This window comes from Cetorhinus maximus, chromosome 9 (genome assembly GCF_964194155.1).
Source record: "Cetorhinus maximus chromosome 9, sCetMax3.hap1.1, whole genome shotgun sequence".
Classification (NCBI taxonomy): domain Eukaryota; kingdom Metazoa; phylum Chordata; class Chondrichthyes; order Lamniformes; family Cetorhinidae; genus Cetorhinus; species Cetorhinus maximus.
Genome location: NC_135887.1, coordinates 74,426,633 through 74,453,711, shown reverse-complemented (window position 1 = coordinate 74,453,711; position 27,079 = coordinate 74,426,633). Strand labels below are relative to the sequence as shown.

At 43.8% G+C, this 27,079-nt stretch overlaps 1 protein-coding gene across 2 annotated transcripts in view; it reads left to right on the top strand.

The window, feature by feature from the left end:
* The window catches only part of LOC144684727 (proline-rich protein 5-like), a 137,199-nt gene that overhangs the window by 48,837 nt on the left and 61,283 nt on the right, over window positions 1-27,079 (top strand). For both annotated transcript variants that reach the window (XM_078548875.1, XM_078548876.1), the window contains exons 2-4: window positions 2,200-2,490; window positions 11,806-11,886; window positions 18,127-18,175. In XM_078548875.1, the coding sequence (XP_078405001.1) occupies window positions 2,372-2,490; window positions 11,806-11,886; window positions 18,127-18,175 (249 nt within the window). In that variant the 5' untranslated portion in view covers window positions 2,200-2,371. The remainder of the gene's footprint in view (window positions 1-2,199; window positions 2,491-11,805; window positions 11,887-18,126; window positions 18,176-27,079) is intronic.

Here is a 27,079-nt window from a genome sequence, read left to right as displayed (position 1 = left end):
TGGGGCCGGAAAATCCCATCCTTCATTCTTCCCTGGGATGTGGGCGTTGCTGGCAAGGCCAGCATTTGCTGCCTATCCCTATTTGTCCCTGACCTGAGTGACTTGCTGGGCCATTTCAGAGGGCAGTTAAGAGTCAACCACATTACTGTGGGTCGGGAGTCACATGTAGGCCAGACCAGGTAAGGACGGCAGATTTCCTTCCCTAAAGGGCATTAGTGAACTAGGTGGGATTTTTCAGCAATTGATGATAGTCGTCATGTTCACCATTACTGAGGCTGGAGTGTCAATATATGGATGACTTTTCCCTAAGTACAGTCTGCTTTCACTGAACATACAATCATGAATACTTTTCCACAGGGGTCAGTTGGAGCCTTTGGCAGATTGGTTTCACCCTCCCATATCTTCCCAAAGGCCAATTGTACCACCCCTGCTGCAGCCCTTGGTGAGATCAGGGAACTTAATGCAGACTGAGCATTGAGTCTGGAACCTGTTGATCCAGTGTAGTTTAGTGTAACTATGCATTCTTTCATCCACATGGCTACTGGGAACCAGGGGGAGGTTTTGTGACAGGCGCTGAGAAAGGTACCTTATGAGACAATGCTCCCAGGATTTGTCAGTGGAACTTTTTGCATTCTGGCCTTTTCTCTTTTAAATCTACACCATCCTGCATGAAAGCATCGCTCTTGTAAATAATAAAACAATTCAGTAAGAAAGAAAGACGCCCATTTACTGTAACGTGCCTTCCGGTGTCCAGTGGTTGTGAAAACATTGTATGTAGCTGCATGTGTTTTTTTATATATCACACCTCTCACAACCTGAAGACTTCCTAAAGTGCTCTACAGCCATTGAAATACTTTTGAAGTGTAGTCGCTGTTGTAAAGTAGGAAATGTGGCAGCCAATTTGTACACGCGGGCTCCCACAAATAGGGCTGCATTTTACGTGCCCCCGCCAGGTGTGTTTCCAGTGGGGAGGGGGGGGAAGGCATGTAAAATAGGGCAGGTGCCCACCACGCCCACCCTTCCACCCACCCTCAAGCTCACCCCCATAATACAGAGGGGGCGCTGGGCGGGTGCCAAAATCGGCAGCTCTTCTGCCATTTTCAAATAAGCAATTAGCCAAGCTGATTGACCCTCATAATATGCTGCCCATGCCATAAAATGTTTGGCATAGGCAGTCAGGCTGGAGCAGACAGCCTGATTTTTTTTTAACTACATTCTGCAAAGGGTGGGGAGGAAAGGCGGGGAGGTTTGGTCTTTGGGGGGGGGCTGTCCTTTGTAGATCAGGGGGCAGCCCCGTAAGATGGAACCTTCCTTTCCTCCTACCCCCAGCCTCTGCAGATTAAACTCACGCCCTGCTTCCCCCCCGACCTTTCTCCCTGACCAACTGAAGTCCTCCCTGACCAAGACCCCAGACTTACTGGCTTTGGGGATCCATGGGCCTTCTTCCTCCTCCTTTAGCAGCCTCAGCAGTGGCCAGTTGGTGCTGCCAGGACTGATTGGGCTGCTGGCCAATTGGATTACCCAGAAGTTCCAGAGGGCGGGACTTCCTCCCGGTGAGGGGCAGAAGTCCCACAATGTCCCCCTTGAGCCCATCCACAACGTTTTACAGCTGTGGGGCAGGCCGACGTGGAGCAGGTCAGCTGCACGCCGACTTTACACCTGGGGCAGGGGTGGCTTTGCTTCTGTCCGCACTGCCTCCACCCTCCTGCCCTATTTTATTCATCCCACAGCAATTAAATTAATGAGCAAATTATCTGTTTTTTAGGTGCTGTTTGAGGGATAAGTATTGACCAGGGCACCGGGGAGAACTCCCCAGTACTTCTTCAGAACAGTGGCTTTTACATCCACCTGATAGAGCAGAACAGGCCACTGTTTAATGCCTCATCCAAAAGGCGGCAGCTCCGACAGTGCAGCACCCTGTCAGCACTGCACAAGAATGTCAGCCTTGGTTATGTGCTGAAGTCCCTGCAGTGAGAGTTAAACCTACAAAATCTTCTGATTCAGAAAGCTGCACACAACTGAGATGGGGTGCGGCTCACTAACTAACAAGTGCCCGCTTTCTACAGTTGGGTGCGGCCTGTTTCCTGGCTGGTAGGGATGAAGATAGAACGAGTTCCTGTTGAGATATTGGAATTTCTGTCACAATGGGAGCAGCGAGGCATTTAATTGCAATGTTTTATTTTCATTGTTTCCCTGCAGATCCCTTTTTTATTCTGTCTCAGTTGGTGGAAGGAACCAGAAGCTCAGTTCATGCGGACTCCTTAAGTTTAACCAAAGCCCTGGAGGCGACAGACCACCACAGCAGCTCCCCGAAACCTCACGGAGCAGCAGAGATCCAGGGCCCCTCTCCCATGGTTGTGTCCACGGGAGGATGGGCTCTTTCCGCAGACCCCGACCTCGCTTCCTGAGTTCGCCGGTACTCAGTGACCTACCCTGCTTCCATGCTGCCAGGCAGGCCGCGCTGCTGGGTTCCAACAGGGCCTGGAACAGGTAGGAGCAGACTAGCCTGTTTAAACAAAAAAGTAGCAATAGTGGCCAATTACTAATAAAATGCATCACTGCTTGAGAACCAAGTGAGTGGAATTATGAGTTGGCACTTCTTGTCTGTTAACCTCATAGACCAGAGTTTCAGTTTCTAAATTAAACTGATGGCTGTAAGCGTCTTAAGTGAATCAGTATCAGTCCATCTCATTACAAGCAAGAGTATACAGCCCTAAACTACCCATAATTTCACACTCTACGTTAGCAACCACTCACAGAGATTGAATAGGGATGGCTGGTGTGGCCACACCATTTGGCACAGCAGAGGAATGTTAAACCTGGACTGGGAAGTGGAATTTTATGGCTCCTTAAAATTAACCGCCGCAGGGGCGGAGCTGAAAATTGTGGCAAGCCGTTCAAAAGCCCATTGACTGCAGCAGGACGGGAACATCCTGCTGGCGGGAAGGACGGTAAAATTCCGCCAGGGGTTCTCTTTTTTATTAATTTACAAGATGCGGGCATCGCTGGCTGGGCCAGCATTTATTGCCCATCCCTAGTTGCCCTTGAGAAGGTGGTGGTGAGTTGCCTTCTTGAACCGCTGCAGTCCATGTGGTGTAGGTACACCCACAGTGCTGTTAGGGGGGAGTTCCAGGATTTTGACCCAGTGACAGTGAAGGATCAGTGCCTTGGAGAGGAACTACCAGGTAGTGGTGTTTCCATGTATTTGCTGCCCTTGTCCTTCTAGATGGTAGTGGCCGTGGGTTTGGGAGGTGCTGTCGAAGGAACCTTGGGGAGTTGTTTTTTAATGCTGACATTGGGCACACAAAATGGTAATGTTCCATTCTCCAATGTTGATACTGATATTCTCTGTGAGCAGGAAGCTCAACCTCTGCCCCTTCAAAATCCAGGAGAAAGCCTAATTATGTATAGGAGGTTAATGTGCAGGGCAGGACCCATGAGATTGGTCACTGTGTCAGTGGCTCTTCCTGTCAAATGACACAGCACCTCATCCTGTCGTCTGACACAACCTCTTTGCTATCTTACACCAATTGTCGTGGCAGGTTTTGTGTAGCCAAATGTAACTGAAGACGTTGACAAAGGCTCTGCACACATTTGTGTAAAACAAAAGCTGTGTCGCGATGTCTGTGAAAACAAGGGGACACATTGGCCACTGGCCAAAGTCCCTGACAGAGGGCATCTTGTGCCCAGTACTGAAGTCAATGTAATTCAGTCTGCTTGTAGGTTAGCCAGGAACCCACCTCTTCTTTAGAACCCAAACACTGGTGAATGTTGACATATGATGTAGAAACACAGAACTCAGTAACACAGGACAGAATTTTTCCCTCGTCAGGGGGGCATGTGCCCAACCTGAACGGGAGTAAAATAGTGCGCAATGACATTAGGCAAGCGTCCCGACGTCATCGCGCATTCTCGTGATTTTTTTGCTCAGTGGACGCACGTGAGAGGTGGCAGCGTGCCCGCCGAAAATTAAGAGGTCTATTAAGGCCCTTAATTAATTAATCAAATAGAAATTTTCGCTGCCCATCTAACCTTATGGTTGGTGGGCGGGCGGGCAAATAAGCCAAAGGGCCTTTGCATTTTTTGCGAAACCTCACCCACTGTTGGGTTGGGGTTTCGACCAGTGATTAAAAAGAAACTTTTATAACTCAGTTTTAACATGTCCCTGCTCATGTGACAGAGTTGCAGGAGGGGACATGTTTTCCTTATTTTTCAACTCTTCATTTGTAATGTTAAAAATCTTCAGCTCCCTGAGGCAGCTCTGTGCCTTCAGGGAGCATTCACTGAGCGCACCCCCACGCATGTGCACACTTCAGTGCTCGCACTCCCTCTGCCCCCACCCTGGCAGCGCCCCCGCTCTGAGTACGCCTGTCACGCTGGCTGGCTGTTAATTGGCCAGCCAGCGTGAAATCGCGTTCAGGGCCCAATCGCGGGCAGCGGTCGGTTTTGCAGTCACTCCCGGGCCCGTCCAACAAAGTAAAAATCCTGCCCATAGATAAAGAGGTGAAAACAGGTCAAGTTCCTACTCCGGATTATTGTTGGAAACCTGTGTATTGATGGTGAACGAGAAGAGGGTCAGGATTTGCTGTGAAAAGAAAGACCTGTATATAGCACCTTTTCTCAGAAATGTTTCAAAGCAGTTCACATTAGCCAGTTATTACATAGGCAGACACATCAGCCATTTTGTGCACAGCAAAGTCCCATATGTTCTATTTCAGAAAAACAGTTAGTAAAGGATAGAACTGGAGCCAATATTTACATACTTTTATATTTATTTACAGAATTACACATTACAAGCATACACTTCCTAACCCAACAACCACAGTTTTACTCTGTATTTATTTTTAGGGCTCGGTGAATGTCCAGTTAATGCCAACCACCTTCATATAATTAAAAACAATGACTATACAATAACATATTCCCTCGCTCCCTTTAAATAAAAATTCGAGTTAATATGCACAACCAAAAATTCAAAACAAATTAAATCAGGAAACTCCACATTCTGCACAAAGCATTACATTGTGAGATATCCCTCTAGGTCGCCTAACGATTTCTTCATACATGCATTTCAATCAGGTGGCTGATGACATGCATTCACCCATAGAGATTCCCTTTCTCTCCAACATTTGTTTCAAGCCAGCAAGGTCAATCCATAACCATTTCTCGCTCACTTTTCGTAGAATGCACATTATCCCACAATGAACAATTATCCACATTGCATTCAATGGGTATGCTATCTTCAGTACACCCATTATACAGAATCTAATTTAAAATATTTAACAAATAGAATCCTGTATCCACTACCTCCACAGAACCAGTGTTTCAGCAAAGTCCTTGAAAAACTCATTTTATATTCTTAACTTACAAAGCTAAAGGAATATGTTTCCTATTTTCATCCATTAGAAGTATTATGAAATGAGCTGCATAAGAATACCCATTGGGAGGATCAGCATTTGAAGCATCACTAAAAATGACTACTTTCCTGTCCCTTGGGATGGGATCTTACAAGGATGGGATCTTAAGAATGCATTTCTCCAAATTTAGTTTGTTTAATGTTTTATTTGCCCTTGAAACATTCCTTACTTTAGGAGCAGGATTTTCGGGTCATTGGGCGGGTGCAGCGGGCGGGCCCGTGAGCGGCTGGGAAACGGTCCGCTGCCCTTGATTGATCCCCAACTGCAATTTCACGCTGGCTGGCCAATTAACGGGCAGCCAGCGTAAAAGGCACGCTGAAAGGCTCAGCGCTGCTGGGTTGGGGGTGAGAAGAGGGCGAGCGCTAATGTCTGCACATGTGTAGGGGAGCGCGCGCTGAAAGCTCCTGAAGGCAGGGAGCTGAACAATTTTTAAACCAAAAATAAAGAGTTTTAAAATCTGAAAAAAATGTCCCGACACGAGACTCACTGCCAATAACATCAACAGAATAAAAATTCTGCCTAATAATTTATATTTATCTTTTATTTAGTTGTGGAAACTTTGCTAAAGTATCAAAGGCCGCCTGGCCGACTCGCCCACCTGCCAACCGTAAAATAGGATTAAATTAATTAGAACAGAAGGAAATTTGGAATTTTACCCATAGACTAATTGCTAGGGGCTATACTCTCCAACAATCTGAAGTAAATTCTTTGCATGAACCCTCTCCCTCCCCCACCAATGCCAGTGAAGTTAGCGAATTGCAGTCTGGTTGATCATCTCAAGTTTTATATACAGTATTTCGTTGATCACTGCATGATTCCTTTCACAGAATTCATTGCTGAAAGTATGTTCAGCTGTGGTATTCATCACCATGACATTCAAGTTTTCACAGATTTCTCTGAACTTGTCATTGGCAAATTCTCCTCCATTATTGGTCAGAAACTTTGCTGATGTCCCAAATCCAATCTGTATCCATTTCTCCATTATTTTGTCTATAACAACACTTTTGTCCTTACTCGGTTTTAATCTAGAAAGACTAAATCCAGTCACCATGTCTACAAAATGTACAAAGAAAACATTTCCATCTTTGTCCTATGCCTTTAAATCCATGGTAACTACTTTGTTGAAGTCACATGCCAATGCAATACCATATGACGACGACCTCCAATACCTTTACAAATTTCAATCTGCACTTTAATCCCTTCTATTGGCTGTGTATATTCTTCATTAACAACATCTGCAATTTTTAGAAGAATTTGTAACCTTTGACAAGTAGGGTGAGCAAATTGTCTATGTAACTTTAAGACAATTCCTTTTCCCTCTGAGTTTTATGACCTGATGCCATTAATATTTGTCTAACGCTTTAACAAAGCCTGATGGTTTTCATTAAAGAGATACAATCATGTCCTGACTGGGTAAACTGCAGATCTACTAACTTTCCAAAAATAACTACCTTATCATGCTCCAAGTCATGTTTCATTTGTGCCTTTTTCATAGAAGGTTTACTCAATAGCATAGGTATCTCATTAGAATGCATTGCCACTTATAAACTAGTTTACTCCAGCTATTTTACATGGAATTATAACTCTCTTTAGTGATCTCAAAGTGTTGACGTCACCAAACCTAAAGCAAGTTGCACTTTTATATTTCTTAACCTTGCATGTATCCTCACTAATTAGTGAATCAAGATACCTTTTTAACTGATCTGCTCCACATACTGTTGAAGTGCAAGCATTATCTAGCACTGCACAATTAAACTAGTCAAAAGCTAACACATTCATTACAGGACTAAAACTCCTTGTTACCAGTATAATTTGTTAAGATTTATCATTATCTTCATCCTCCTCCTCAGAATTCCCTTCATCGTGGGACATTTTGAGGAAAATGTATCTCCGCTTTGGGCAATTCAATGCATAATGATACTTCGAATCAGACCTGAAGCAACTATGTTCCTTGGGCATTCCTGGGATTCATTCACCTATCTTATGTTGTAATAGTCCGATCTGCTAAAGGCGCTTTAATCTCGCAGAATGTTGAATTTGTTCTACAAAGGCTGAAGGAAATGACAGTTTCCCTGGGAATTTTTTCAAGGCATCCGGTGTCCCTCTCCGAGAACTAGACACCAGTTAGAACCAAGCCTGTCCAAATGAGACACCCGAGCACAATCCCACAATTTAAACGCAAGTACTGATTCAGGGATCCCAAATTAGATTTTGTTCAATCTTTTAAACAGTCTGTTAAAGTCCATGGTACATTCCTCCCAGGAATAACCACCTGGTTTTCAATAACCATCAAAGTCCAGCCATGCCTCATATAAATAAGCATTTAACAGATCATCTAATCTGTAAATTTCATCCAAGAACTCTAATAGAAGATCCAGACCTTCATCAGTATCCAACTGACTCACATCCAGCTCACAAAATACCTTACGTCTGATTTTACTTCTGGTAGGAAACATCAAGGCCATACTTTGTTTCCTCATTGGTAGGAATGTAACCCATATCCACATTTCTACATCATTCTTCCACTGGTCATATGGGTCAGACTCTAAGAATACAAGAGGTTAATCATACCATATCAGACAACTTACATTGTTTTCTTCCATTTTCCACAATGGCTACAAGGATTGTAGTTTTCTATCTGTTTATTTTTTTCTTACCTTCCAACTTTCACCTTTAGGCAACCATATCTGCTACAATGTTCTATTCCAGAAAGCCAGTTGGTGAAGGCTAGAACTGGAACCAATATTTACAAAGTTTTACATTTATTTACAGTTAATTCATTATAAGCATATGCCTCCTAAACCAACAACCTCAGTTTAGGCTGTGTCTATTTATAGGAGCTCAAGTGAATCTTCAGTTAATGCCCACCACCTGCATACAATCAAACACAATTAATATATAATTAACACCACAAATATCATGACTGAAAGATGAATATTGGTCAAGACATGACGAGGACTCTGTGCCATTCTTCAAATCGGACTATGGAAACTTTAATGTCAACCTAACCTCTGACAATTCAGTGCTTCCTCAACACTGCACTAAAGTGTCAGCAGAGATTATGTGGTCGAGAGACAAGACGTGGCTTGAACCCACAGCCTTCTGACTTAATAGGTGAAAGCCCTACCACCTAAGGCTAGCTCTAACTATGGGGAAGAGTTCATTGACGTGCATGTTCACATCAGATGTAGCGCTTCTTGCCATCAGCAACATTACCCCTTCTAAGATTTTCTGGTGGGGTATAACACAGGCTTAATACAAGGTAAAATTTATCTCCACAGCCCCATCAAACACTCCCAGATCTAGTATAATGTGGCTTCAACATGGTGTAAAGCTCCTTTTGTACTTCCCAAACAGACTGCGAAATTTAGATTTTAATATCAATACTGCTTACTTTTAGCTTCTCCTCCTCCATTATTTATTTTGTTCTCGCCAGCTATGGGTCAGAGTCACATGAGGGGACATGTTTTATTAAATTTTTACTGTCTTTATTAATTTTTTTAAAAAGTGCTTCAAACTCCCTGAGGCAGATTGAAGCGCTCTTTCTCGCGCATGCACGAACTGTGCTCTAGGCGAGGCTCTCCCTCCTCCCCCGCGCACTAAGCGCTGCCGCTCGCGATCCACGTAGGACAGGTCTTAATTGGCCCGCCCACGTGAAATCACAGTGCGGAGCCGATCATGGGCGGCGGTCGGCTTCCCAACCGCCCCCGCCGACCACCCCCGCCAAGGGCAAAACCCTGCCCCAGTTCTCTCCTAAAGGCCAGTAACAAGCCAGTAGGGACATATAAGGCCAGTCAGATTGACGCATCTTTCACTTTCCCCTTCCACCGCTACGTTATCACTGGTAATCAGGAGATCGTTGTGTGGCGATTCCCCACTGAGAACGCATATCCTATACTTAGCAGAGTTAAGCAGAGTGACTGCTTTAGGTGGCAGAATTTTAAAATGACTTCAGAAGGAGAATTATTCTCCTGGTTCTCTGCATCATACTTTTTCTTTGTTGGCTTATTGCCTTGTTTTATCTGTGGAAAATTTAGAACGAGAAGGTTTGTTCAAAAGGGGAGGCATCAGTATCCTCTTTTTCAATCTTAGCGTTGATTGTTGGCCTACTCCTCAGTGGCAGCCTCAGTGGAAAGAACTCAGTGTCAACAGTGATGCAGTGAGCAGAGCTGTAAGCATTGGACACTTTGGCCTTCTCTGCTGTAATTTCTATGAAAAATCCTGTGGTGATATTTTCTGTCCGAAAACCTGCACTACAAGCACCACAAGTACGAGGGGATACGGATCATGAATGTCCTTTAGGGAAGGCAAACTGCCGTCCAACCCAACTGACCTCTACATGGCTCCAGTCCCACTCCAGCAATGTGGTTGATTCTTAACTGTCCTGTGATGTGTCCTGGCAAACCACTCAGTTGTATCAAATGGAAAAAGAGTATCTAGGGATGGGCAATAAATGCCAGCCTTGTCAGCGATGCCCACATCCTGGAAGTAAATTTTTTAAAAAGCATAGATTTGATCATAAGTGGTAAGGTTAATAAATGAAACGCTGTTGATGTGGTGTATATGGATTTTCAAAAGGCATTTGATACAGTGCCACACAACAGAATTGTGACCAAAATTCTAGCTCATGGAATAAAAGGGAAACCAGGCACTTGGATAAGAAATTGGCTGAGTGACAGGAAAGAGAGAGTAGTGATAAATGGTTGTTTTTCAGATTGGAGGAAGGATTAAAGTGGAGTTCCCCAGGGGTCAGTGTTGGGACCCTTGCTTTTCCTGATATATATTAATGACCTGGACTGTGGTGTTCAGGGCATGATTTCAAAATTTGCAGATGATACAAAGATTGGAAATGTTGTCAACTGTGATGGGGATAGTCTTGAACTTCAAAAGGACATAGACATGTTGGTGGGTTGGGCAGACAAGTGGCAGATGAAGTTCAATGCAGAGAAGTGTGAGAAGATTCGTTATGACAGGAAAGATATGGTGAGACAGTATAAAATAAAGGGAGAGCCTCCATAGGAGGTGCAAGAACAGAGGGACCTTGGTATATACGTACATAGGTTATTGAAGATGGCAGGGCATGTTGAGAGAGCAGTTAATAAAGCATAGAGTATCTTAGGCTTTTTTAATAGAAGCATTAAATACAATAGTAAGGAGGTCATATTGAACTTGTATAAGATGCTAGTTAGGTCTCATCTAGAGTACTGCGTCCAGTTCTGGGCACCATACTTGAGGAAGGATGTGAAAGCATTGGAGAGAGTACAGCGGAGATTCACAAGAATGATTCCCAGGATGAAGAACTGTAGCTATGAGGATAGATTGGAGAGAGTACAGCGGAGATTCACAAGAATGATTCCCAGGATGAAGAACAGTAGCTATGAGGATAGATTGGAGAGGTTGGAACTATTTTCCTGGGAGAAAAGAAGGCTGAGAGGAAACTTGGTAGAGGTATTCAAGATCCTGAGGGTTATGGTCAGGGTGAACTCAAGAGAACATCAAGAACTAGAGGACACAGATTCAAAATAATTAGCAAAAGGAGTAAATATGATGTGAGGAAAAATGTTTTCACCCAGAGGGTGGTTGGAGTCTGGAGCAAACTTCCTGAAAGGGTGGTGGAGGCAGGTTCGATCAAGGTATTCAAAAGAGAATTGGATTGCTATCTGAAAAGAGAGAATGTGCAAAGTTATGGGAATAAGGCAGGGGAGTGGGACTAGGTGGAATGCTCTTTCAGAGAGCTGGTGCAGACTCAATGGGCCAAATGGCCTCCTTCTGCACTCTAAAGATACTGTGATACTGTGATGTGTCTGTCACTAAAGTTGTTTGGGATATCTAAGTGCATTAATGTATTTCTGCCTCATCTAATTACAAGTATTTCTCCTTTTTTTCAATTACCTTCTCTTTCTCTCTACCCCTTTCTTATGCTTCTCTTTCACTCTTTACGTTCCACTTGCCTCTCTGAGGCACACTGAGAGTTACAGATATAGTCGCTGCATCCAGAGATCACAAGCCTCAGACTGGAGGCAGGAATGGTAAATGCAGGAGAGTTGGTAAACCAAGTAGTGAATGGCAATGCCACCCAAACCCTCCAGGTTTGGTTAGGGAGGCAGACATATAAAAATGAATAGTAGACATATTATACTAATGGCCTATCCAAAGCCCTGAAAAGGTTTATCACAGACCAGTGGTCCAGGAAAAAGCACTGCAATTTAATAAAAGGTTTTGATGATAAAGGCCCAGATGTGGAATAGTACAACGGGAGCTAAATCTGGCCCATGACACGGGCTCCTGAGGAGGTTCAGGAAAGGCTGCTGCAGCTTTATAATTTTATGTCAGCTCATTGTTTTTGGTTTCTTTCTCATGAAACTTATCTTTCTTTTTGTTTCTCTCTCAGCGTGCATAAAGCAGTGATCAAAGTGTTCCAGGGAGGAAGTTTGCAAGATAATGAACTATACTCTCTGAATGAAAACATACGGTAAATATACAAGAGAAGGTTGAAGTAAGCACACTGCTTAATTTGTAGAATGACTGCAGAACCGGGTGGTTAATGCACAAAAGTCACAGCCCTTGAGCCAATGGGAAATTAGAAAAAAATATTTTTTCTCCCATGGGAGTATGTGGTAGAAATACACAAAGAAAGCAGTGGGTTTGGGAAGAGGGTACACAACAAGTGGATGGACTCTTGAATTGTTGTAGAAACTCAACTGGTTCACCAATGTCATTTAGGGTAAGAAACCAACTGACTTTACCCAATCTGGCCTACATGTGACTCCAGTCACACATCAACGCAGTTAACTCTTAGCTGCCCTCTGAAGTGGCCTAGTAAGCTGTATCAAAGCCATTACAAAGAATAACAAAACCATATGGACTGCAGTGGTACAAGAAAATGACCCACCACCACCTTCTCAGGGCTACTAGGGATGGGCAATAATTGCTGGCCTGCCAGCAACATCCACATCTTGGAAATGCAGAATAAAATAAAAGAAACACCCTTAACACTGACAGTTTGTCCACCTTTTTGTGTAAATTGCATTTTAACAATGTTGGTTGGTGGTCCTTCTTGCACTGCTGCAGTCCAAGTGGTCTTGTTATCCGTTGGGCAATTCACTACAACTGAGTGGCATGATAGAGGGTAGTTAAGAGTCAACCATGTATAAATCACAGCCTCAGTACCCAATGCACTGCATGAGCCACATGAGCAAACCGTAACTCTGGGCCTATTAGCAATGTTGCTTCAAAAGGAATGGACCAATAATAATTGAGAAGTGGAAGGAGGAATTGAGGGCTATAATGATATTAATAGCACGTGGATTTAGTTTTCTGAGAGGGTAAGGAGAGGAACTTAAGCTTCTTTTAATTACACAAGACCTACACTAGTGCTCCACTTGCTGATACTTGGACCTTGTGGATTGCAGTTAGATACTGTGAATGCAGCAAACTTACCTCAGGGTTGATGCTGACTGCACGAGAGCTCCACATAACCCAATAGGACAGTAGGCCCGAGGCGACAATGGAGGTGGGCGGATGGGGAGGCCAGGAGACTGGAGCACCCAGCTCCTTTTGCTGGAGCAAGTGGTGTAGAACTAATTGGATAGCTCTTTCAAACAGCTGGCACAGGCAGAATGGGCAGAATGGTCACCTTCTGTGCTGTATGGTTCTATGAGGATAAGAAAGATAAGAACTCACCATCTTCTACTTGCTACTGAGGTCCTTCAGTCCAAGGAGTATCCTGGGAAGCCAGGTTCTAGAGGCTCCCTTAGGGTTGCCAATGCTCTTGTATTGTCTGGTGAATCTCCTAGAATGAAGGGTTGCTCTCTTGGACTCTGCTTCCAGGAGAAAAATACTTTATCTTTATCGTTCACAGAACTGCAAACCCACATATCTCAGCTGCTACTTGCTGTCTCCACTTCTCATTCCTATATCCACAGCCCTACCCACCCACACCCTCAACCCCACCACCCCCACCCCCAATCCTCCAGTTATACCTAGCATTACTCAAGGAGCCTGCCTAGCCATCTCAGTCCTTGAAGTGGCCTGGAGTTCAATCGCAACAGATTTAGCCAAATGACTGTGCACACACCAACTCTTATCCCCAGTCCTCCACTTACCCAATGTCAATGGCCAGCAATTAGAAATGAGAACTCAGTGTGAGGAAAAGCATGGTTGAAAATCAGCTTCCCATCACCATGTGACGCAGAGCATTCGAGCATCCATAAACTATATCACCATGAAACCCCTTCTCCTTCTCCTGCATTTCTCACTTACCCATTCTATCCAAAAAAGAATGATTCTCACGAGGATTCCATTATGGCTCCAACCCTTTTTGTTCAAATTGAAAAACTGTGTTTTAGGGCATAATTATTTTGTGCTTGTCTTAAGAATACCAGAGTACAGAGGCACACAACTGAATAACATTCACAAACAATGGGTAGATGTTGCATGATTGAATGTCATGTGATCATACCCCCAAGAAAACGTGCCCAGAGTTAGTAAACCCAGGCCCCTTTCTGCTTGACAAGCCATAGGTGTAACTTGGGGAAGTAAAGGCTCTGAGCTGAATTCTTCTCCCACCTCCATTCCTAACCCTGGAAATCCTGAGACACTGGTCAACTCTCATCACGCACAAGCCATGGATGTACCCCAGAGCTTGTCAAGAAAATCAGCTTCCACATCTCCAGTGCAACAAAATTACACACTGTACCCTGTGTCAATAGCCCAGTTCAGCTCCAACTTCAGAAGCCACATGCTATTAGATCTACTGACATTTTCCTTATCCCCAGCAGACATCTTTCTCAGCATATTGCATCAAGTCGCTGATTCTTATCAACTGAGTCACTTTTAAGTGGTAGACTGATACCCACAGAGAGAGGACTAGCACTCTTCTCTCACATGAGGGGAAGGGGATAGACTATTAATCCATAGACCCTAACCTATCGCGCTTTTTCTAATGCCCGCCAGTGCTCCCGGCCTGCCCACCAACCTTTAACTACTTCCTTAAAAAATTCAGTTAGCTTTGTTAGAAATGACCTGCCCTTTACAAATCCATGGCCAGGATGTTCCCATCGGCGAGCAGGGGACGGGGCCCACTTGGCAACACATAAAATGACGCGCAGTGATGTCGGGCGGAACTCCCGACATCACCGAGCCCCATTTAAATTTTCAGGAAAGCGGGAGCGCAGCAAAATCAGCTGCGCGCCCGCCGACCTGTCAATGGCCAATTGAGGCCATTGACAGAGTCATTTAAGTAATTAATGGACCTGCCCGTCCAACCTTAAGGTTGGTGGGCAGGCCGGGAGCCCTGGCGGGCATTAGAAAAAGCGCGAAATCTCATCCACGGGCGGGATGAAGTTTCATGTAGGTTTTTAAAAATTTAATTAAAATGTTTTTAAAAGTTATACACATGTCCCAACTCATGTGACAATGTCACATGAGGGTACATGTCAGGGATTTTTTTTTTTCTCTATTTTTAATATTTTTTACAGTAGAGCCAATCTCCCTGAGGCAGCACCTGGCCTCAGGGAGATAAGTGGACTTTTTCGTGCGCGCGCGCGAAAGAGCATACTCTCGGCTGAGGGAATCGGCGCCCCCCCCGCCCGCGCAGGGGGTGCATAGCGCTTCCGTGCGGACATCACGCTAGGCGGGCCTTAATTGGCCCGCCCACATAAAATGGCGGCACGCCCCCAATCGGAGGCGCGCCTCCGCGCGCCCGCTCTTCAACATCCCCACCGACGGGGGAAAATTCTGCCCCATGTTGGCTCTTTTTAAATCAGCTCAACTCTCTATAATTGTTCAGTCACTCTGTCCTTAATTATAGATTCCAATAGCTTCCCCACAACAGATGTTAAACTAGCAAATCTATAATTTCCAGTTTTCTTTCTCCTACCATTCTTTAAATAATGAAATTGCATTTGCAACTCTACAATCTAAAGAACCCATTTCTGAATTGAGAGAGTTTCTGTTAATTATGGCCAAAGTGTCTGCAATTTGCTCACCTAGTTCAGTTACACGCAGGGGCAGAAACCATCAGGGCCTAGGGATTTGTCAGCCTTTAATGCCACTATTGTTTCTAACACTGTGTCTCTGCTTACACTAAGTTCAGTGAGTTCCCATTCTTGATTCACTATTAACTTCTCTGGAATGTCAGATACATTATCCTCTTCCTCTCCTGTGAAACTGACTAAGGAATTATTCATAAATAAAAACAGAAAGTGCTGGAAATACTCAGCAGGCCTGGCAGCATCTGTGGAGAGAGAAACGGAGTTACTATTTCAAGTTGAATATGACTGTTCTTTGGGTTCTGAAGAAATCATATTGGACTCGAACCATTCACTCCTCCTCTCTCCACAGATGCTGCCAGACCTGCTGAGTATTTCCAGCACTTTCTGTTTTTATTTCAAATCTCCAGCATCTGCATTATTTTGCTTTCATTTATGTGTTCTTCAAGAAGTCTGCCATTTCCTTTAATTCATTTTTAATATTACCCAAATTTATTTTTAAAGGGCCCACATTACCAATTTGCTTCTAATACAATTGCAAAATTGTTTTATGTTAATTTTGATATCCCTTGCAAGTTCCTTTTTGCCACTCTTACTGTATTTTTTGCCTTTCTTTGTTGTTCTTTATATCTCTTCCAGTTTTACTGGATCTACACCATTCCTTGCATTTTTGTACACCCTCTCCTTTAGGTTAGTTATCGCTCCCCTCTTTTGTCGACCCTAGTTGGTTATTTGTTAAATGGAGCTCTTTCCCCTTAGGGGTAAATACTGGTCCTGTATTAAGCTATATTGGTATTTTTTTGGAAAAACATACTTTGTTCATAAAGTACCTGAAAGAACATTACAAAACATTTCAAAATGGCCATCACAAAGAGTGCAATCATATTCAGATTCTCCACATAGATCATGAGGTGCTTCAATACAATCAATGAACATTACAGACATTTCAACCTGGTTTTTACAGACAGTCAGTGCAATGGTATTTAAGTTATCTACATAGATCATTAAGCTAATTGTATATTTTTTTTTTGCAAAAATATACTTTATTCATAAAATATCTTCAATCACATTCCAAACCATTTCAAAAACACCATTACAAGGGTACAATCCAGGTTAAACTTTTACAAAATGTATCAGCAGGTGCATCAGTACAAACAATATTACAATCATTTACAGCCTTTCATTTTGAGCTGTACAGCCCGAGGGGCTCTAAACAGTTCCCAGTCTCTCGGTGCGCTGTGGCAGAAAGGTCTTAGACAGCGACCCATTAACCACCCTCCTGTGTTTATCGGTATTTTTAGTTGATATCAGTTTAAAAAGTTTGCTGTTGTCAGTCTCTGTCTCATCCCATTTAAGTTAATCTTACCAAAATCTAGAATCTTAGTTGTTGTATTTCTCCTTTTCAAACCTAACGTTAAATTCAATCATATTATGATCACTTAAGATAAATGTTGCCTTACTGTTAGATTATTAACTAAGTCAGACTCACTGCTCATTACCAAATCTAGTATGGCCTGCCCTCTTGTAAGAACAGTGTGCTAACCCAATGTGACACTCAGTATTTATATAGGGTGTTGCCTGGTAACCAACAATAGCAATTAAATGTGAAATTTGGATTATTTTGTGTTGTTCTAAGTTATATCCATCTGTTATCTACTTATAATACTTTAACAATGGTAAATGTAGTGACAGTCTGTCTGTCACACTTCAGGCTCATCACACAATATATGAAAATTCTTGTGTAATACTTTCACTTAATTATCTAAGATTACATTTCTTAAAGCAAGTCATAACTCTACCATTGTGAATCATAGAGCAAATCGAACAATGTAAAACAAGATAAAAATTGAGCCAATGAAGTTGCTCAAGGTGTTGAGGTTTTTAAACTAGTTACAAAAACATTTATTTATTTAACTCCAATGAGTGAGGAAAAACTAGTAATTGGGCAGGAATTCTAGCAACACAAAGGTGGGGACTCAGGGTGCCATCCCTGTGCCTAAATCTTGTGGCCCAAGGTGCCCCTAATATTGGACCTTGGAACTCATATCCATGAAACAGCTGAACTGCAGATAGTAATTGGTCAATAGATAGAGGTTGAATAAATAGCTTGAAGGGGATAGGGATAAGCAGACGAGACGAGAAGAGAGAGAAAGAAAATGCACAATAGGGCACAAGGCAATATGGAGAAAAGAGACTACTAAGAGAGACCTAATTTAACAATGTGTGTGCATTGCCACAAGATAATAGATTCCAGCCTGTAACTCACTATTTTATATATACGTAATATATAAAACATCTGAACCCTTCAATTTTGTTTTTCTTTTGCCCTCAATATATTTTCCCTTCTTCTTTAGTGTGGCGAGGAACCTAAGTTATAAAAGTTGCACTTTTGGGGTGAAATTTACTTTCATTGAGGTTGAAGGAATCAGGTCAGTTTTAGTGCTTGCCAGTTGCAGAATAGAAGTCCTGCTATTCTGTCCCAAGTCTGTGATTTATCCTCCAACTACAGATGACCACCATGTCCCACCACCCTTGTTTAACTCACTCAGCATTTACAGCACGTTTGTGTCTGGGTGAGTCTGGTAGTTTTGATGACAAATGTGAGATAAAGCAGCAAGTATTAACAATAATATTAATAAGACAGTATTAGCCATACTATACATGTTCTAAGCTTCTCCCTGCATAGTGATGCCAGTGTTAACTGGACTCTTTCTCCACAGGCAGCTGCTGAAGAGTGAGTTGGGTCCGTTCATCACCGACTATTTCCAGGTGAATACCTTAAACATGTTGTGTTGAAGAATCACCATAATCTCTATACACCTCACCATAATCAACCATTTGTTTACTAACTGAACTCCTTAATTAGATTCCAGCTTTTAACCCTCATCCAGGTATCTTTATCTAAACCAAGTGAAGGCCTTAACCTGCATTCCATTTGTTTGTATATAACACTTATCATTGCATTTTGTTTTTTTATTATTTGGAAGTGGATATCACTAGCTACACCAGCATTTATGGCCCATCCCTGATTGCACTTGAGGAGGTGCTGGTGAGCTGCTTCTTGAACTGCAGCAGTCCTTGTGGCGTAGGTACACCCACAGTGCTGTTAGGGAGAAATTATCACCCAGCAACAGTGAAGGAACGGCAGTACAGTTCCAAGTCAGGATGGAGAGTGACTTAGATGGAAACTGGAGGATGGTGGTGTTTTCGTATGCCTGCTGCCCGTATTTTTCTAGGTGGTAGAATTTACGGGTCTGGAGGGTGCCATCTGTCGAAGGAGCCTTGGTGAGTTGCTGCAATGCATCCTGTAGATGGTACACACTGCTGACACTGTGCGTCAGTGGTGGAGGGAGTGAATGTTGGAGGTGGTAGATCAGGTGCCAATCAAGCGGGCTGCTTTGTCCCAGATGGTGTCGAGCTGCTTGAGTGTCGTTGGAGCTGCACTCATCCAGGCAAGTGTTTTTCCCAAATATTCTTTTGAAGTGTTGGTTTGCAGATGTGTGCATCGCTGAAAGGTCAGATGGACTGTTGACACTTACAAAGTTCATAATTGATGTCATTCATCGTCCAGCTATGTTAACAATTGGCCTCTAATTACAAACTGCATTCCCAAGAAATGAAGTCAGAAATACTTTGTGTTTCCAAATATGCAAGACTCCCTTCTAAGTAATCTTGAACCAAGATGTGATACTTGAATAACTGAGAAGAGTGAAAACTGCTGATTGGCTCCCTCACTGATTAATCAAGGACACTGAGACAATAATTTAAAAAAACTTGCTCCTTTCTAAAGTGCTTTCCACAGTCCCAGCCAATTAAGTATTTTTAGAATGCAGTCACTGTCAGAATGTAGGAAACGCAACAGCTAACTTGGATATAACAAGGTCCCACAAAAAGCAATGTGATAATGACCAGATGCTAGTTGAGGAGTCAACATTGTCCAGGACACCAAGGAGGACTCCCTTATTGGTCTTCGAGTAGTGCCATGGCATCTTTTATGCCCACCTGAGATGGCAAATAGGGTTTTGCTTTAATGTTCTATGCACAAGGTAACATTTCCAATAGGACTTCAGTCCCTCAGTACTGCACTGAATTTTCAGCTTGGGTTATGCATTCAAAGTATCTGGGGTTGGACTTGAACCTACAGGCAAGCTTGCTACCAACAGAGCCACAGCTGAAACTACTAATGACTCTTACTTGGTTTAGTGGGAAGACTTTGTAGCGGCAGTCTTCCAGATCTTGTGGTGAGTGAGACTTGTCTCAATATGACTTTGTTTTGTCCTGAAAATGGGGTAATGACTGCAGACTGTACTCTGGGAATTGTCAGGTTCAATTCACAGTAAAGATGGCACTGTGCAGAATACAAATAACTATTGCTAATTGTCCCCATTCTTTATTAAATGGAGAATGCTTGTATCTTACTGTTCCATGTCAGTGGAGGCTTTGTTGGTGTTAATATTTTTCTCTTGCAAGCTTCTCTCATAATTCTCCACCCTCCTTCAAGGGTATAACCTTTCTTCAAGGATGTGGTCCAATGGATGCTGGGCACACTCCATGGAGGTCCAAGGCTTGTCTGAAATTGCATTCTGGGGATCATCAGTGTATCGCTGTCAAACAGCCACTTTGGGAATGGTCTAGTTGGGGTAGCTTCATGCCTTGGGTATCTTCAGGGATGAGGGCAGGAATGGGGACGGGCAAGGCAAATGGAGGAGGGTGAAGAGAATGAAAGAGGGTGAGGAGAATGGGGGAGGATGAGGAGAACGGAGGAGGGAGCAGTAGAATCTACGAGCAGTAGAATGGGAGGGGACAGGAGAATGAGACAGGACTGGAGAATGGAATATGGGCACGTGAATAGGAGAAGTCAAGTGAATGGCAGACTAGGAGAGGCTGGAGATATATGGGGGTGAGGAGAATGAGAGGGGAGCAGGAGAACATTTTGGGGAGGAGAATAGGAGGAGGTCAAATGCATGCTAGCAGCAGCCTGTATGAGTGTTGTGGAGCTGGGAGGAGCACTCCTGTTCCCCCCACCCCACACCTCCCCCTCCCCCAGCCTGATACACTGACAATTTTGGTAGTGGCTTCCGATGGTCCCTTTACATAACGTTTGCTGGTTAGGTCATTTCAAGAACAAAAAAAAAGCAGAGCATGCTCAGCACTGATCCGTTTAACGAAAGTTCCTTAAACAGGTATTAAGCTCCTTGAATATGTTAATGGAGGCCTTACACCTGACTAAGGGCAGCTGCCTGGGACATCTCAATATTAACTGAGGCCAAACTGCACTGGACATAGTTCAGGCTGCTTGGGCACAGGACTTAGTCTTGTGATATTGATTCATTATCCTCTGCTTGATATCTGTTACTCTTCCCAAGTTCCAGCAGTAAGTAGATATTTTTTCAGTCGCAATTATAAGAATTTTGCTACACAGAACATAACCTGGAAATGGGCCATTCAGCTCATCCATTCCATGTTGGAAATAAAAACAGAAAATGCTGGAAAAACTTACGGACTCGGAACGTTAACTCCGTTTCTCCCTCCATAGATGCTGCCAAACCTGCTGATTTTTTCCAGCATTTTCTGTTTTCATTCCATGTTGATGCTTATCCACCATTTGAGCAGCAATCCTAATCCCCATGCATTTGGTCTGCATCCTTCATGTCCTTTTCCTTCAACTACCTGTTTAACCTATTTCTAAATGTTGACAACAGGCTTCGATTCCGCAATCAGCAGCAAGCAAGGGCACTCGCCACCTACCACGAAGAAAGTCTTGCCAAGAGAATTAGTGATCCCTGTGGCTTGAACTTTATCTCCTCTCGCCATGCAATGGATTGCAGTGTTCTGTAATGGTGATGGGATTCCAGCATGGAGCTAAAGTGATATTATCAAGCTGTCCATGCAGCCAATCAATTCAAAGAATTCCCACAGACAGCCAAACAGAAAATAAAACACACTAAAATTAAATCACCTTTTGGCAATTTAACACAAAGCAAAATAAAGATTGAGTCATAACATGTGGGGTGAATGCAGGAGCTGAAATATCAGGGGAAAAAAATGATTGTAAAATATATAATTGAAAAAATCCTAACAGTGACATTTAACAAAACTGCACCAAAATAAAATTAAGTTTCCTAGGCTAGATCAGCTGTTCAGCTAGTTATTATTGAGATTGCCATTTAAAACCCAGGGCAGAATTTTTCGCTGAGCGGACGAGCATGCGCCCGATCTGCTCGAGCGTAAAATAGTGCATGATGACGTTGGTCAAGCATCCCTACATCATTGCGCACTCGCGATATTTCAGTCGGCAGGCATGTGCTAAACTCAGTTGCGTGCCTGCCAACAAATTAAGAGGGCAATTAAGCCCATTAATGGTTCAATTAACAGAGCCTTTTCGTTGCCCGTCCAACGTTATGGCTGGCGGGTGGGCGAATCGGCCAGGCGGCCTTTGCATTTTTCAAGAAACCTCATCCACAGGTGGGATGAGGTTTTCGTGATAAATTTAAACAAAAATAATTCTCTGTGGACGGCATTTTCATTACCTACATTTTCAGGGGACTGATTATGAAGCTTGCACACATTTTTCCAGTTTCCGCGGCCTTTATTTTAGGTTGTTCACGCCTTCAGCTCCCTGAGGCAGCTCTCTGCTTTCGGGGAGCTGTCTGTGAGCGCTCACCTGCGCCCATGCTGACTTCAACGCTGGCCTTCCTCCCACCCCCAACCCCGGCAACGTTGAGCATTTCAGCACGCATTTCACACTGGCTGGCTGTTAATTGGCTAGCCGGCGTGAAATCGCGGTCGGGGGGCCAACCACGGTCAGCGGACTGTTCCCCGGCCACTCCCAGGCCCACTGATTGCATGCGCCCGCCAAACTAAAAATCCTGTCCCCAGTTACAATTTATTGGAATCCCATAGCAATGTGAAAGGGGAAGTTCTCACCACGTCAATTGATTTCACTGACTGCTGGCTCCAGATGGGATGAAAGTGGGGGATGGCCCACAGTTGAGCCTGTGGCAGAGGAATGAGTGACAGACCGCAACTCCTGGATTAACATGTTCATCTGAGCTGTACTAAATTCTGAATCCTGTGGTCAGTCAGAGGGGTAATGACAGCGACCTCTAACAATTCACTGTCAAAACCTCCTGCAAAGTCTGGGCCAATGTCTCTGCTCCCGTCACAAACTCTGCCAGTGAATCCCACAGCTTCACAATCCACAGTGTAAAACACTTCTCCTGCTATCTGTCCCAAATCTTTTACATTTAGTTTTATATCATGTCCCCACATTCTAGACCTTTCAACTGCTGGAAATAGTCTGTTTCTAGCTACTCAGTCCCAGCCAATCATAACCTTAAAAATCCCTATCAAAACATCCCCTTGACTTTCAACATTCAAATGAAAAGAGCCATAATTTTTGAGTGAACTGATCTTGTGAATTATAGAAGCAAACCGCCTTTTGAACAGGAGAGAAAAACAGAGTGAAATAACAGTACTGTGAGTCACTAATCTGCCAGGCACAATACATTCTGGCTCGGCAAAATTGCACAAACCAATTGAAGAGAGTCATTTACTCTTTATCTTTTCCCTTGTTAAGGTAAGCTATAGTTGCATTTTAATAATGGGTTGAATACCTGTTATCAGTAATGAGACCAAAGTGCACTGATAATAAGGCAATAAAACGGAACCTTAGAGATAACAGCACCAGGACCAGACTTAACCCACTCCTGTAAACTACAAAGCCATGTCTTTCTGAACTCGAATAAGCAGTGTAAGGAGGACCAGAGGGTATTATTTTACTTCAGACCTCCTTTAAATCCATTGCATTGAAACATTTTCCCTTACATTGACACTTATAAGGATGTTGGCAGTATTAACAGATGAACAATTAAAATGTTTGATAAAAGCAAAAAACTGCGGATGCTGGAAATCCGAAACAAAAAAAAACCTGGAAAAACTCAGCAGGTCTGACAGCATGTTGAAGAGTCATACGGACTCGAAACGTTAACTATATTCCTCTCCGCAGATGCTGTCAGACCTGCTGAATTTTTCCAATTAAAATGTTTGTATTTATATGAGACTGTTCAAAACCATGAGGGTTCAGGACAGAGTAGATAGAGAGAGATTGTCCTCACTCGTGAAAGGACCGAGAATGAGAGGGCACAGACTTAAAGTAATTTGCAAAAGAATTTATAGCAATATGAGAAAAAATCTTCTTCCCGCAGTGAGTGGTTAAGGTCTGGAATGCACTGTCTTAGGGTGTGGTGGAGGCAGGTTCAATAGAGGCATTCAAAAGGGAATTAAGTTGTTGTTTGAAAAGGAACAATGTTCAGGGCTACAGGGAGAAGGTGGGGGAATGGGACTAACTGAATTACTCATTCGGAGAGCTGGAGACATGATGGGCTGAATGGCCTCCTGCACTGTAACAATTCTGTGATTCTGTTCCAGGCGCCATTTTAATGGAGCTAAGAAAAAAAGGGTTCATTTTATCTTCTGGGTGGCCGAGCAGGGCTGCCCACCTGAGAGCTGTTCCATTGTTGAAATAGAATCGGTCAGCTACTCCCCCAACAACAGGCCACCCAACCAGTGCTGCTTGTCAGATTGGAGTCGGTGCAGTATTAGGCAGCTCAGAGTCCAGTCGACCAGCAGCATGGTAAGTCCTGTTGGAGTGGGAGGATGGGGGTGTGATTGTGCAGTGAGGGAGAAGTCCTGGCAAGGGAGCCACCCGGATTATTTTTATGGGACTTGGTGGGGTGGGGGTTCCCTCATGCTCCTAGAAAAAAACAGTTTAAAGCTTAACATTCTAGGGCCTCTGGGCTTCATTGGGAGTGGACCTGGTTGGAAAATGCATCATTGGACCCTGGTTTGCATATTGAAAGAGGCCACGTGACTGAAATGGGCGGGTGCTTTGGTCACCTGTTCATAGGTCCTGTCAAAATGTTGCTGGCCAGAGCATCAATATTATTGAGGCGATCGGTCTACCAACGCCACTTAAGGCCATTGCCTCCCTGTTAACACAGATTTCAGCAGCAAGTTAAAATTGGCCCCATTGAATGGTAAAATATTGGTCATAACTGTTCGGCAACCTGTCTAACTCGGCTTCAAACTTGTTTCTCTCCCCTTACCTCTCCCCTTACAAGGAGATTGCATGCCTGGGGCTGGAAGAATGTTTTGAATGGGACAGGTTTGATGGACAAAGGTCTATTCCCCTCCTTTCCCATATGGAAACTAATGTTTCAGAGTTCCTCCTGTCGGGAACCAGCTGAAAGAACAAAGGACACTTAAGACACCCAGCACAGTAACAGGGATCAGACACATCCCAATCTCCTGCAGAGACACTGGAGATCCAACCTAAACAATATTGGTTTCAAATCCATGAGCCAACTTGCTGAAAGTTATGTGGAGGACTCTAACTCGGGAGCCAGGCACATCAGTGTTCCCCAATGATTCCCCCGAAGATGAGACACATCCCAGTCTCCCACTGAATCATGCCACTTTTCAACAGCAGCCTCTTGCTAAAACATGATGGTCGGACTCCAATGACTGATCTGCATATTTAAAGAATGACCCCACTAGTTTCCAGGCATTTCCCTCTTGCCTTCTCTCAAGCACAGGTTAAGGTTGGACGTTGTGGAAAGGCAGGAGATAGATACAGGTCTGGGCCATTGTAACTGTCAGGATCAGCTGGAAGGACAGGATTAAATTTGGAAATCAAGATCTTCCAAAAAGGGAAAAAAATAAAGCAACGCAAGTAAAATATATGTCTTGAAAAATAACTGTTGAAGCTTTCGTTTTGGCCACAGAACAAATACCCTCGAAAATGACGTGACCTTTTAACCAGACCACACATACACTTTGCATTTGGTTGCTTCTGTTTACACAATTTCTTTGTTCTGTTGCTTCGATCAAACACAGTATGTACATTGTTTATTCCGTTCAGTTTGTGGACTCTTTCTGAACAAATTAGACATTTCAATCTCCTCATAGTGTGCCCTGATTGTAGTCTTTACACTTGGCAGCACTAACTCTGCACAGTGAAACAAATAATTAGACTGAAATGGTTGGAGTTCAGTGGTTGCCAGGACTGGATGTGACCAGTGACTGAAAGCTGGCTGTTAGGAGATGGATCAACCCTGGTTCAATGAAAGGTGCAGGAGGGAATGCCAGGAGCAGCACCAGGCATGCCTAAAAATGAGGCGTCAACCTGGTGAAGCTATAACACAGACTACGTACATGCCAAACAGCATAAGCAGCAAGTGATAGACAGAGCTAAACGATTCCACAACCAACAGATCAGATCTAAGCTCTGCAGTCCTGCCACATCCAGTTATGAATGGTGGTGGACAATTAAACAACTTACTGGAGGTGGCGGCTCCACAAATACCCCCATCCTCAATGATGGAGGAGCCCAGCAGAGCAGTGCAAAAGATAAGGCTGAAGCATTCAAGACAATCTTCAGCCAGAAGTGCCGAGTGGATGATCCACCTCGGCCTCATCCTGAGGTCCAAAGTATCACAGAAGCCAGTCTTCAGCTAATTCGATTCACTCCACGTGATATCAAGAAAAGGCTGAAGGCACTGGGTACTGCAAAGGCTATGGGCCCTGACAATATTCCGGCAATAGTACTGAAGATTTGTGCTCCAGAACCTGCCGCACCCCTAGCCAAGCTGTTCCAGCACAGATACAACACTGGCATCTACCCAGCAAAGTGAAAAATTGCACAGGTATGTCCTGCACACAAAAAGCAGGACAAATCCAACCCGGCCAATTACCGCCCTATCAGTCTACTCTTGATCATCAGTAAAGTAATGGGAGGGGTCATCAAAAGTGCTATTAAGCAGCATTTAATTAGCAATAACCTACTCACTGACACTCAGTTTGTGTTCCGCCAGGGTTACTCAGCTCCTGACCTCGTTACAGCCTTGGTTCAAACATGGACAAAAGAGCTGAACTCCCAAGGTGAGGTGAGAGTGACTGCCCTTGACATCAAGGCAGCATTTGACCGAGTGTGGCATCAAGGAGCCCTAGCAAAACTGGAGTCAATGGGAATCAGGGGGAAAACTCTCCACTGGTTGGAGTCATACCTAGCACAAAGGAAGATGCTTGTGGTTATTGGAGGTCAATCATCTCAGTTCCAGGACATCACTGCAGGAGTTCCTCAGGGTAGTGTCCTTGGCCCAATCATCTTCAACTCCTTCATCAATGAACTTCCTTCCATCATAAGGTCAGAAGTGGGGATGTTCCCTGATGATTGCACAATGTTCAGCACCATTTGCAGCTCCTCAGATACTGAAGCAGTCCATGTCCAAATGCAGCAAGACCTGGACAATATCCAGGCTTGGGCTGATAAATGGTAAGTGACATTCACTCCACACAAGTGCCAGGCAATGACCATCTCCAACAAGAGAGAATCTAATCATCGCCCCTTGATGTTCAATGGCATTACCAGTGCTGAATCCCCCACTATCAACATCCCGGGGGCTACCATTACCAGAAACTAAACTGGACTAGCTATATAAATACTGTGGCTACAAGAACAAGTCAGAGGCTAAGAATCCTGTGGCGAATAACTCACCTCCTCACTCCCCAAAGCCTGTCCACCATCTACAAGGCACAAGTCAGGAGTGTGATGGAACACTCCCCACTTGCCTGGACAAGTGTAGCTCCAACAACGCTCAAGAAGCTTGACAC